Raw genomic sequence first — 14158 nt, forward strand, 5'->3', positions numbered from 1 at the left:
ATCGGGTTTGTAAATATTAGAGGGAAGTCAAAAATTCAGGTTAGGGTACTAGGCCAAATTGAAATATTTCTGTCAAATTTAACCTTTTAGTGACAATAATAGCTTTAAGTGTTTTTAAATATAGAATTTGCACAATAAGTTTTATCTAAAGGTTTTTTTTTGTTTTTGTTTTTTTAAAGTTACATTATAGGCTATCATTTATCTTTGTCTTATTGTTTTTATTTATTTTAATAATTTTTATAAATTTTTTAGAATTTGTTTACAAATTGGACTTCCAGTCATCTCAGTTGGGTGCAGGATTAGTAAAGGAATCGTTCTTTTATGCCAGTGCTTGTCAATGAACCGATTTATTTATTTTAGCAGTTTTGGAAGACTTTTTTAAATTTATTTTTTTATATTATGTTTGTTCCTTCTACAACAGAGAGGATGCTCAAGTTTGGTGGCTCAGCAGTAGAATACTGTAAACAAATAACAAGAATAATAAAAGTGCCATCAGCACTTTACTCTGAGACAGGGGAATAACTTGTCTAAAATAAAGAGAAAGGAACTGTGTTTCTACGTTGCTCTTTGTGTGTGTGTGTGTATGTGTGTGTGTGTGTGTGTGGGACAGTCGGTGTTGGACCTGCCTTTACTCTTCCCCTGGGCGCTTTTGCTCTCATTTGGCTGTGTCTGTGGATTGTGTCCAGATAGAAGTGTGTGTGGTAACCTTCAAAAAGTGGCTGCAACTCTGTAATAAAAAGCAGTCCAGAGCCTGGGAGTGAGCCTGTGTCAGGGCATGTACCCTTTCAGCTCTGGGGACAGACAGAGGGCTTCAGACAACTCAGAGAGGACTCACACTCAAACAGCTGCTGTAAAATTGATGATGTGCCCAATTATACGTGTCTGCTGAGGGGAGGTGGATGGACGGATAGAAGGACGAGGGAACGGAGAGGTGGAAAACGCTTCTTCCCCGGTGTGTTCTGCCTCCATCTTGCTGCCAACGGCTGGCAGGAAGAGGGGGATGAAAACGAGTGACATTCGGACCTCCGAGATGTCCTGAGTGATTTGATGTTCCTGCAGGCCAAGCTCAAAGGCAGACAGGCACGGTCAGTCACAGAAGGGAAAGACAGACAGACCGAAAGATGAAAGAAACTTTGACTGCACTAACACAATGTTTCAGCGGTGTAGGGATGGGAAAAGTAGTAAAGTTGAAGCAATATGCTCAGAATAAAAGGAAGCATGATAAAAAGAAGTTAATAACAGCTAAAGGAATTACTGGTAATTAAACACTCAGGCTTTCAATGTGTCAAGGTGTTTTAGAGACTTCTCGAGCTGAATCATAATTCATCTTTAAAGTAGGACTGGGTACTGAAACAGATTTCCTGATCTGTTTTGATACAAGCTCTCAATTTGAGTTGGATTTGATTTGATCCACTTCATTTCAGTTTATTTTTCTTATATATAAAGAAATTCCCTGATCTTGTGAACTATTCATTAAAAGAACCGGCTCAAGAGTCATTGTTGAGGATTAACGATTCACCAGTCATGCTACATATATGTTATTGAGTCACTAAAAAGAAATAGGTGGTATATTCATTTGTTTGCAGATATGATTCATGCTGTTCGTGTAGTATGTTTGCTTCTGCTTGCAGCCCACGAAGACAACAAAACATAGAAAGAGTTTTCTTGCAGTTGCGGTACACAGTCTTTCTTCTATTGCCATGGCTTCTTAAAAGCAGTGTAGGTGAACCTGTTAAAGTGGTATATTATGTAAACATTAATTTTAGAAATAATGCTGACATCTTAATGTTGACTTCTGTACGATGTACTGTCCTCTAAAAAATGATAATTAAATGAAGTATGATTTAAATGATGATTGCATACAGAAGATTTTTTTCATCAAATTGAATTCATTCTTATTTGAGATTTTCTTTCTTTAGTTTTTTTAGAGCTTGCTTAAAGTCTGTCATCACTATCCCTTGGAACTAAGTTTCTTGCATGTTTTGTTTTGCTTGGCTTTTGTTTAGTATTGCAGCTCATAGATGTGAGTTTTCTGCTAGTTTCAGAGTTTCCATTTTTTTAGACAGCCTGCTTGAGTACCATCATTTGATTTGTTGGACATTAAATTATGACCACGTCAGTTTACTATTGTGTGAAAGAACAATGATAATTAGAAATTTGATAGTATTGGCACAGTTCTGCTCTAAAGTATCACAGTGAGAACAGAGATCTCGTCCACAAGTTGTGGTCAGCAATCAGTTAAAGAGTCTACATTAAAACCAACTCATCGGTAATGATTGTGCTGTTATGGATTTTAGTAATATCCTTGTTAAATGGACCTTAGGGATCTGGATCTTTAACTAGAGCAGGCCTGTGGAAAAGCTTGGCGTCAGGGTCATTTAAATTGTTAATAGGGCCTTAAACGGGGGAAGAATATTTTATATCATTATGAGCACGAAGCCGTGTTCGTAAGCACGGAGTCTAGTTATTTATTTATTTATTTAGGGTTTTTTCTCATTCCTGAACGCCTGTTTTTCACAGCTACACCCTCAATTTACAGAATGTCAGCATCCTCATTAAAGCGTGTGATAATTAATTAGCACCTCATTAAGTAGACATGTATCCAAAGTGCCGCATACAAAAGAATGGCTGACCATAATTCATGCCACGCTTCAAGTATATAGTTTTATTGCACATGATGGCCTGAGATCTGAATGTAATGTATCTTGATGTCAATATTTTTGTGTATCGTTGCATATAACAATTAAAATAATACCACTGTTAAAGGGATACTTCATCATCAGTTGTCATCATTTATTCACTCTCATGTTGTCTTTCTTTTGTGTAACACGAAAGAAGACACGAATGCCTGTTTTTTTGTTTTTGAGTTTTGTTTTTTGTTTTGTTTTGGACCCCATTGACTTTCATTGTATGGACAAAAACAATTTTAAATATTCTTTGAAATATCTTCTTTTTTGTTCCACAGAATACATAAAGTCAATCAGGTTTTAAAGAAAATGAGAGTAAATGATGATGACAGAAGTTTCTATCCCTCAACAACGTCTAGTGAAAAATCAGTGATTTTTCCCTCTACTGGCTCATTTTTTTTCTTCGTAGAAAAGGAAGGAAGAGAAATCATGTCGTTTTCCCCTTCTCAGGGAGTGCCAAACTGCTCTAACCTCTGCTCATTCTTCCACAGCCCAAGTCTCATTACTGTACAAATATACAAATCGAGAAGAGAGACAGATACATCAGATTATTAGTGAAACATATAGACAGAGACAAACGCATATATCAAGAGAGGAAGAGAGCCGTGGAATTGTGGGTTGGTAAAGTTCCTCTCACCCCTGGGATGCGGTGTACACTCGGCTAATCGTCCAGCAGTGTGTGTTTTTGTGTATGTGTGTGTGCTTTTGGAGCTCGTTCTTAATGGCAACATCAATTTGCGGTCCCGCAACTAAGAGAAATATTTATCTTTGCGCTCATGCACAGGGGAAAAAGAAACCGGAGTCCATAATGTGTTTTACAGTGTGTTGGCCGCAGGAATATTACATTATACAGAGTTTGGTTTAACAGCTTTTATTCCGTGTTTTCAGTGGCACAGGTTTTATGCACTCAGTCAGCCAACCCTCCTGTTTCTTGATTTTGTGGAAATTCTTTTATGTACCTGCTCTATTTTTTCCCTCATATTTCTTTGAATTCATTTGTATTCACTTCACTTTCATTAGAATGAGTGTTAACTTATGTGGACGCCAACAATCGGAGTCAATAGAGATAGCGAAGCGCACAACCCTTGAATAGGAGACCTTGACTCTGAATATCTCGCTATCTAGAAAGGCGACTGAGAAATATGACGGTCAAGTTTTCTATTGTACCCATTGTGCACAGCAACTTCGTTTTTTCTCCTTCTGTTTATTTATATCTCGTTGAGTGTAGAATATAGAGCACTGACAGGATTGTTTCATTTGCGCTCGGACCCCTTCATGCCAACGGTCTCATCTATCATCTGAAGTGATATATGAGCGAGCATGTCTGTGTGCTTGTGTATTGCATTGTTGCCATTGTGGCCGTGTCACATTCATTTGTTTAAAGGCCCCTTTCACCCTGGACAGAGACAGATAGCAGTGCTTAATTGTCTTTACACAAGATTTCCACTCACGGGTGGGCGGCAGCGTGTCTCAGGCTCGACGGCCGGACACGGTTATGATGGTTATTAATATCTCTATTCGCTCTTTTAATCTGGCCTATCTGTCACATGCGCTGTGACTGCTCCATCTAATCTGAGTATCCTTCAATCTGTCCCCACTCTGATTGGAAATTAATGAAGGCGAGAGACGCGTGTTTAAGTGTCTCGGTCTTTCTCGTTCTGTGCGAACGCAGATGTAGCCCGCTCCTCTGTTCCTTGAGCGTCACGCTGACTCTTTGAGAGCTGCACCTGTGTAGCGTAATCCAGTCATGAGTGCGTTGTTTACTCACAATTGTTTGGTGCATTTGAAAGCGTAGCTTTGATCCATGCAAAGATTTTTCACTTCACTTTTTTACTCTCTTCCTCTTCAGACTGCTAATGTGGTTTCTACTTATAGTGGAGAGGGTTTTTGCTGGAGGAAGGGAGGGTGGGATTTTTGTTTTGTTCATTGTTTTTTTTCTCTTTTGACCCTTGGGATGTGAATATGACAGTGACCACAGACAGGCTTGTCAGACGCCATGTATGGGATGTTTATCTAAGTGTGAGCGTGTAAATGGGTGTATGTCCGTGACAGATGAAATGTGTTTGTAAGCGAACAGCTGAATATTGCATGTGCTGATCGGGCTCAGTCTGATGCGGCATGCTGGGATATGCAAAATATTTTAAGACAGCATGTTGGTGAGAAGGAGATGTAGTTTGAGAAATCAGGGTTGTAACTAGGCTTTTACATGAGGCAGGGTGTTGTTAGGTTGCTATGGGTTTTTTTTTTTGACTGCGTTTTTTTTTTTTTTTTTAAGAAGATTTTCTGAGATCCTGATATGTCCCTCCTTTTTGTAATTCTTTAACTTTAGACAAAGTTATACACTTGGTCATTAGCCAGAGATCTTCACTTCAGCAGCACTTCATTTCAGTGCTGCACACTGGTGGTGGTTGAGGAGAGACCCCCCACATGATTGTAAAGCGCTTTGGGTGTATTGCAATACACATTAAAAGCGCTATATAAATGCCTCATTCATTCATTCATTCATTCATTCAATTTCTTATTTTGTTTATATTTTGAAGGTTTTTACTGAAGGGTTTGTTCATATAACATTTGCCTGATTTATATAACATTTTGTTTCTGAAAAAGATGGTAAAATATTTAGAAAATATATATTATAATGAAATATATTTTATAATAAAATGTAAATATACAATATATTATTTTCTGGCTTCTTTCTGATTTATGGAGTGATAACAATATAAGTACGTGACCCATCTAAAAATCTAAAAATAGTGTTTATTTTCTGGAAATCAGTGCATATTTAATTAAAGAATGCCTCATTTGCATATTTAAACATATCTTTTGACATTTTTTTTTAGCGTTTTGCCTTAATATAAATTTAGAAATGTATTCAATAAATATATTTCCTTTATATTTTATGTGCATGTCTTCTTTCATAATAAAAAAATGAATGTAATTTAACTTTTTCAATTTTTGTCTTAGTCTTGCGATGCATTACAACTCACACAGAAGTCACTTTTAAACCAAGCAGCTTTCTTTTGGTCAACACAGTAAATCCAAACTGCATGAGGAAATCTACAGTATCGACCTCTCATGAAATTCCCAATTGCGTGAATTCCTGTTGAAGCAACTAGATTTTGCCCACAAAATTTTGCCAAAGAGCAGTAAATACAACCGCACCTTAACATGGCCTGTTTCTCCTCTTATCCTCTTACAGAGCAAGTGGGACAGGAGATCCTCACCAACCTGCACAGTGACCGTGAGAAGATCCAGAGATCCCGCGATCGGGTGAGTTTACACCCACAAACACACTCCTTAGACGGTCCTCAGGAGGCAACACTCATCCAGAACAAACACACATATGGTTTTCTCACTAAGCAATTACACAGGCTTACAAATACTTGACTTTATCAGATCTGGGCTCTTTAGGATGACACAAAGTGCCCTAGATCAGACACTTGACAAGAGAACAGGAACGCGCTCAAGTGCAGGCAGTTAACACCAGCCCGCACCTCTCATGCATTAGCATAGCGGGCCTGCTGGAGTGATTGATTGAATGTACAGAACACAGAATGTTTGACACAGAGCACAGCACCAATAAGAAGCCTTTGTAGTTGTCCCGTCTCATGTGGTGAGATCACGCATGATGCAAGACTGTCTAAACGGGCATAGCTGGACAACAAAAACACCTCTGGACAGAACAAGTGTTTGTTCTCTGTTCTTCCGGCTGCTATAACTCTGCAAGTCTTTCCGCTACATGTGTGACTGTGCTGGACGGACGTCACAAAAGGGATTGTAGATTACAGACTGGTGTAGACTAGATTCCATAAGATACTTTTCATGAAATATATATTTACAGTGGACTCAAAAATATATATTTATAGACAGTTAAACCGCATTTAAGAATGTGTGTATTTAGAATTAATGTATTAAGAAAGTTACCTTTTCTGTGCAGTTTTTTCTTGCTATTTTTAACTTTTTGTTTTTAATTGGGGTAAAGGTAACTTTTAGTATCTACTTATGTAGATATCGGTACCCTAGAAGAACTGTATTTCTATATTTTTTATAATTTGTTACTTAACAGCCTTCTTTTTGTGACTTTTTTTCTTATCTGCTTGTGCAGTTTTATTGATACAGTAAATGCCATTTTGATATTTAGTATCTTATTCAATTGCATTCATGTATTTTTAGTTGTTACTTGAGTGTCCTCTTCTGTAGCCATTATATAATATTTGTAGAACATCTATAAATTAAATATATTTGTAATTTCTATATTTAATTTTTTTCTGAATTGCAATTCTCTTTGATCTCAGACAAATATAAGTGTTTATATATTTATTTAATTATCTGTGTGTGTACATTAAAATAAATGCATATACACACTACGTGGTCAGAATTGTTGGTACCCTTGGTAAATATGATCAAAGAAGGCTGTGAAAATAAATGTGCATTGTTAATCCTTTTGATCTTTTATTTTAAAAAATCACAAAAATCTTAACTTTCATCGGAGAATAAGAATTTAAAATAGGGGGAAATATCATTATGAAATAAATATTTTTTCTCAAATACATGTTGGAAATACATGATGTTCTGTTTCACAGAAATATAAATAAGAGGGAAAACAAAGGCCAAATGCCCTTAATCATCCATCACAATGAGAAAAACCAAAGAAAATATTTCTGATGTGCAGCAAAAGATAATTGAGCTTCACAAATTAGAAAGTGGCTTTAAGAAAAGAGCTAGAGCAGTGAAAATTCACATTTCCACCATTAGGGCAATAATTAAGAATTTTCAATCAACAGAAAATGTTATGAATTTGCCTGGAAGAGGATGTGTGTTTATATCGTCCTAATGCATGGTGAGAAGGAGAGTTTGAGTGGCTAAAGACTCTTCAAAGATCATAGCTGGAGAATTGCAGAAAAAGGTTGAGATTCGGGGTCAGAAAACCTTTAAAAATATTATCAAACAGCACCTGCATCACCACATGTTGTTTGAGAGGGCTTCAAGAAAAAAATCGAGAAAAGAAAATGCTTTCACCAAAAAACAATCTTCAGCATATTCAGTTGTCAGACACGACTGGAACTTCAAATGGGACTGGCTTCTATGGTCAGATGTAACTAAAAATGTAGCTTTTTAGCAGCAAATACTCAAGATGGGTTTGGTGCACACAGGGATAAAAAAGTACCCCATGTGTACAATGAAATGTACTGCTGTATTTTTAATGATGTGGGCCTATATTTCTGCTGGAGGTCCTGGACATCTTGTTTAGTGAAAGTGACGTGACATGTGGCCAAGTATGGTTACCCGTACTCGGAATTTGTGATCTGCGTTTAACCCATCCTAAGTGCACACACACAGCAGTGAACACGCACACACCGTGAACACACACCCGGAGCAGTGGGCAGCCATTTATGCTGCGGCGCCCGGGGAGCAGTTGGGGGTGCCTTGCTCAAGGGGCACCTCAGTCGTGGTATTGAAGGTGGAAGAGAGCGCTGTACATGCAACCTTTGGGTTACGAGTCCGACTCTCTAACCATTAGGCCACGACTGCCCCGTAGTCCTTTAGACACATGGCATCACTGATTCTATCAAATAGCAACAGATAAAAAATCAAAAAGACTGACTCTGTTAGAAATCTTATAATGGGCCATGTTTGGATCTTCCAACCGGACAATAATCCAAAAACAAACCTTAAAAACAACACAAAAATGGGTCACTGGGCTCAAAACCAAGCTACTGCTGGCCATTCCAGTCCTCTGACTCTGAGCCCTATAGAAAATGAGTGGGGTGAACTGAAGAGAAGAAGCACCAACATGGAGCTGTGATTCTGAAGGATCTGGAGTGATTCTGGATGAAGGAATGGTCTCTGATCTATTGTCAGGTGTTCTCTAACCTCATCAGGCATTATAGGAGAAAACTCCTATACTATTTTGGCAAATGGAGGTTTCAAAAAGTATTGAATAAAAGGGTATCGTTAATTGTGGTCAATGTGTATTAGAGAAAAACATTTATTTCATAATGATATTTCCCCCCATTTTAATTTCTTATTCTCCAATGAAAGGTTAGATTTTTGTGAATTTTTTAAATAATAGATCAAAAGGATTAACAATGCAGATTTATTTCCACAGCCTTCTTTGATCATATTTACCAAGGGTACCAACAATTCTGACCACGCATGTGCGTGTGTCTGTGTGTGTGTGTGTGTGTGTGTGTGTGTATTCTGTGATTTTATATATTTTATTAGATTTATATACAAAATATATATATATATATAATAGTATGTAATTTAAAAAAAAATTGTATCAGAAAAATCTTTATTTTTACCCAGCCGTATCGATAACCTTCAGGGCAATATAGACATAAGTATGCCACGCGAAGATTGAAAGGTGTTGATATAGAGGACTGCTTGTGAGCTTTTTTGAGTGTCACTCCTCCTACCAGGTATCAGATGTCTTTCTCTCTACATCCTCATCCCTGTTTTACTCCCCCCTCCTTACTTCAACCTTTATTTGTTACTTTATCCTCTGCATGTATAATCGTTTTTACCTTTCCATATCTCAGTCTATCCCTCCTGTTTTGTTTGTCCCTGCCGTGTCCGCTGTCATAGTCTTACATCTCTCTCTTTTTCTCTCTCACCCTCTCTTTCTTTCTAGAAGACAGGTATAGAGAGCACAGTCAGGGGCCTCTCTGATGGCTTCTTATGAAGGATGCTTAAAGATCATAACATGGCAGTTGGGCAGGCAGCTCATTTCAAAGGAAATAAAACATTTCCTTTCAAAGGTCTGCTGTCTATGGAGAATAGCTCTCCTTCCCTGGAGCCCCGACTGGCCCTCACACTTTAAAGACATTTTGCCAGGCAGGAGAAATGGAGAGGAGAAAAGAAAAGAAAGCATGATAAGAAGACATTAGATGGAAAGAGCAATAAACTGCTTTTTGAGCGAAGGAAACGGCAGATGAAAGAGTTTTTGGAGTGTCTCTTAACAATCAGTTCACTCAGGCTCTTTCAAACAGACGCACACAAACACTAAGAGAGACGTAGTGCCTTGCAAGGACCACTATTACTATTGCTCATCCTTAGTCTATATGAGCAAGCCTCTAACTTTGACAAATAACTTATCCTGCATGTCTTGAGTAAATAGTGCTGTTATGATTCCAAATGTTCAGGGTTGTGTTTTTTGAATGACGGACGTTAAAATGAGTGGAAAAATGACCACAGACCTAGGTATGTTTTTAATTCGTAATTTGGTTTCTTTGTTCTGAAATGGGGACTAAATTTTTACTGCGCTGCATTTTGTCCTGCAAACGTCACTGCTGCCTCATTGGTCAGAATGCTTTTTTTGGTATTTCTGTGGTATTTCTGAATGTCAAGATGGTTGGATGTCCAAGTTGGATGTTTTTTGCATGATAAACATTAAAAGAAGCGGGGGGGAAATCCCACAGACTACTTTCGTTTCTAACTGGGACTAAAGTTGTTACAGTGTTGCATTTTATTCTGCAATTTGATTCACAATGTAACATTACCAAAATTAGGTCAATGCAGCGTTTCCGTCAAGATGCCAAGATGGTTAGAAATCCAATTCTGATGTTTTTGGCATTATTCGATTTTCGTTTTTACATAAAAAATCACATAGATTTTTGGTCGTTTTCAGTTTTCATAGTCTGTTTTTCTTTGATCTCCCTGGCTGGCTTAGCTTTGACAAGGCAACTTTTCAAAACAGACCAAAATATGTTAAAAAAAAAAATATCACGTGTGCAAACTGCACCCTCATTCGTCAGAATTGTTCTGCATCACTTGTTCCTCTTTTCACTTATAGTGGCTTTTTCAAATGTCAAGATTTCTAAATATCAATTTGAGAACAAAAGATTGCAAAATTATTTTGATTCTGAATACAGTGTCCAAACTTCATTAAGTCTAAAAATTTTTGCTTGTAATGTCTTTTTAAATGGGTAACGTTCTTGTTTCTGGTTATGGTATGATTGTTGTTCATTGTATTTTTCTTTATTTAGGTTTAGGCCTGTGTGACTCTAGCTCTTTTAACTCTATTCAGTGAAATTCAGGCATTGAATCAAGCTACTGGGAATCATCTTACCAAGACCATTTACTAGTCTGTAATCGGACTCTGCTCTAGATCGGCTGTACTGGTAATCTCTTTTGTTGTGGCTCTTGTTTTGGGTTCCTAATTCGCATAGAGCTCCACCATGTGTTTTCGTGTTGGCACAACTCTGACCTGAGAGAGAAAGAGAGAGGGATTTTGGGAAAAGCCGAGGGAGCTCTCATGGGACGGATCCATCGCTGAGAGAGACATCAGGCAGCTCTTGGGCTGTTGGTGGTGCCAGAACCCAAACCCGCCTAAAACCACATCTGTCCCTGAGCCTGCCCGCTAACACACACACACACGCACATACATACACATGCACATGTCCCTGCTGACTGTGAGGACAGGGAAGGAGGCTTTCTCAAGGAGGCCAGCCAGAATCACGTATCTGACGGCTGCCAGAGCTCTGGCTTCACTTCCATAGCAATGTCAGCATTCCTAAACACACACACATCTCCAGATGGATAGCTTTTACTTTTGCGTCCCCCTGCTATATTGAATGTAAAACATGCACTAGCAGTCAGAAGTTTTTGAATAATTCAATTTAAGTGTTTATTAAAAAGTCTCTTATGCTCACCAAGGCTGCGTTTACTTGACCAAAAATTGGTTTTAAAAATGTAATTTATTTAATTGTGATGGCAAAGCTGAAACTTCAGCAGCCATGAATCCAGTTCTCAGTGTCTCTGACTGAAGTCTGTAGACATTCTAAGCCTATTTTTATAGAACAAATTTTATATGACCTCTAACTTGGACATTCTCTCTTCTCTTTTTCTCCACAGCTGAGAGAGACGGATGCTAACTTGGGCAAGAGCTCTCGGATCCTGACCGGCATGCTGAGAAGGTAAGAGGAAGGTAGGGACCGTTTCTGATACCTCTCTGTGGATGTTGACAGCGGCCCCATACCCATCCACTGCATGAACTCACAAAACTATACACTTATTGTTATAATTATTATGGAGGAAAATGTGGGGAATTCTGGTTTTAAACTATAGGGTTCCCTTAAGAAACACTCATAGGCCTTTTTAATGAGTTGTGCACTTTCTTTAATATCTATTTAAAAGTATTAATTAATTTTATTTATAGTTTATTGATAAGCATATTTTATACTTTTTTATTTTTATAAAGGTTTTTAAATTCACTATATTATTTATTTATTTTTTAAAATGATGATCTTTCAAAACTATGTAATATATAATATAATATAATATAATATCTAAAACACTACCATTCAAAAGGTTGGGGTCTGTAAGATTTATCAATTTTTTTAGATGTATTTTTTTTCAATTTTCAGTTGTTGCTGTTTTTGGGGTTTTTTTGCACACCAAAGCTTTATTTGATCAAACATACAGTAAAAAAAATGGTAATATTGTGAAATATTATTACAATATACAAAATTATATATTTTAAAATGTAATGTATTCAAACCAAAGCTGATTGTTTAGCAGCCATTACACCAGTATTCAGTGTCACATGATCCTTCAGAAAGCATCTTAATATGCTGATTTTGTGCTCAATACTGTAAACATTTCTTAGTATCAATGTTGAAAACAGTTGTGCTACTTAATATTTTGTGGAAAATATGATACATTTCTTTGTTAATTACAAAGTTCAAAAGAACAGTATTTTTTAATAGGTTTTTTTTTGTAACAGTGTTGTTACTGTTACTTTTAATTTATACCTCTTAGCTGAATAAAAGTATATCTTTATTTTTACTCAAATCTTACACGTTTGAATGATAGTGTATGTTACTTATAGTGTGTATACTAGTTGGTTTTTTTTTTTTCACATCAACATTTATCAGTATAATTTAATGAATCAAGTATATTCGGATTCAAAGTTCTGGCATCTGCAGGCACAGATTCCATTTGGGCCTAGTCATCATGCATTTGTTTTTGTTTTTTTCAACACTCTTCTGCCCTAAAGCAGATCTAGTGTTCCTCCTACTATTCTGTCTCTATGTAGTATCGGCTTTAAACAGCAGAACTCATCATTCATATCAGCAGGCTGATGAGATATTGGCTTTTTTCCCTGTGTGGTAGATGTGAGATAACTGAAGAAATTCACAGCCGCTCTCTCTCTCTCTCTCTCTCTCTCTATTCCACTTACTGCTGTTTTCTCCACCAGCCTCATATCTCTCTCCTTCACACACACGCACAATTCAGTTTAACGTCTGTCACATCTCCGTTTTATAAAGTGCCTTTGCACCCTTTCCTGAACCGTGACGACAAGGTTTTGTTTCTTTTTTTCTTTTTTTGATTAAGAGTAATATGTAAATGACACCATCTAAATTTAAAACCCCGGGGCCAGGAAGGAAGTGCCAATTGAAATAGATGCTTCAGTGGTCGTAGACAATCAGGACGTGTGAGGCGAGCGAGAGGGAGAGGAGGAGACACACACAGAGAGAGAGTAAGATGCCGAGGACGCAGACTGTAACCAATATTTCTGCATATGTCTCCATTTTGTCAAGTCTCATTAGAGGGGCCGCGGCCGCCGGGTGTCACAGAAGCTGTCCAGAAATCATTCATCATCCTCCTTTCCTTCCCACCTCCCTCTGTCTCGCTCTTATTCCATCCCGCCCCGCCGCTAAGTAAATAACACACTTATTTCAATATTATCATATTAATGTTAAAGTTCAGCTGTCACCTAATGGGAAGACTAAATCAGACGTAGCATTTAAGCAATGTAGTGCTGCAGTGAGGCCGCCTCAAATCAGGATTTATGAGCTTTTTCCACGCGCGCCGTCTCTCTTCAGCCTGCTGCCTTTCTGCATGAAGGCCCACTGCACCCCCGTTCTTCCTGTCTGCCTAGTAAAGGCCTCTCTCTCTTTCTCTAGATCTCTCTTCCTAACTTGTTTTTGCCTTTCTGTTTGAAAAGTGCAAATAAAGCCTTCCTACATACAGTACATATTAAATCTGTGCTGCATCTCAAAGCCATTTGCAACAGAAAAGTAGCAAAGACAACAAATAGATGTTGGTTTACTTTTTTTGTGGTGTGATTTGTGTTTGATAAAATTTCCTGGCTTTTATTTAACTGCATGCTTGCTTAATCTTTGGACATTTGATTAATAGCTTAATATTACTGTTACTACACCGCATATTACTCTTTTTGTTTTTAGCCCCTAACCAGTGTTATATTATGCTGTTATAGTGTTTTATTAATATTTTTAATATATTTTTATTTTAAATGTCGTTTTCATTTTTATTAGTTGTTTTCTATTTGTATTTATTTATTTTCTATTTCTGTTTAGCTTTAATGTATATTTATTTCAGTCTTAGCTTTAGAAATTTTAGATTTTTTCTCATCCAATATTTATATTTTATTTCAGCTTTTGTTTAATTTAAATCATTTTTAATAGTTATTAGATTTATATTTAGCTAACAAGAACAACACTGCC

General features: G+C 37.2%; 1 protein-coding gene across 4 annotated transcripts in view; it reads left to right on the forward strand.

Annotated features, from left to right (window-relative positions):
- Positions 1-14158, forward strand: part of vti1a (vesicle transport through interaction with t-SNAREs 1A) — a 149920-nt gene that overhangs the window by 81512 nt on the left and 54250 nt on the right. For 2 of the 4 annotated variants that reach the window (XM_058792807.1, XM_058792808.1), the window contains 2 exons: positions 5887-5957; positions 11544-11605. In XM_058792807.1, coding sequence (XP_058648790.1) covers positions 5887-5957; positions 11544-11605 — 133 coding nt within the window. Of the gene's footprint in view, positions 1-5886; positions 5958-11543; positions 11617-14158 lie in introns of all 4 variants that reach the window. The other 2 variants (XM_058792809.1, XM_058792810.1) reach the window with 1 other exon arrangement.

The sequence above is a fragment of the Onychostoma macrolepis genome, chromosome 12 (genome assembly GCF_012432095.1).
Source record: "Onychostoma macrolepis isolate SWU-2019 chromosome 12, ASM1243209v1, whole genome shotgun sequence".
NCBI classification, from domain to species: Eukaryota; Metazoa; Chordata; class Actinopteri; order Cypriniformes; family Cyprinidae; genus Onychostoma; species Onychostoma macrolepis.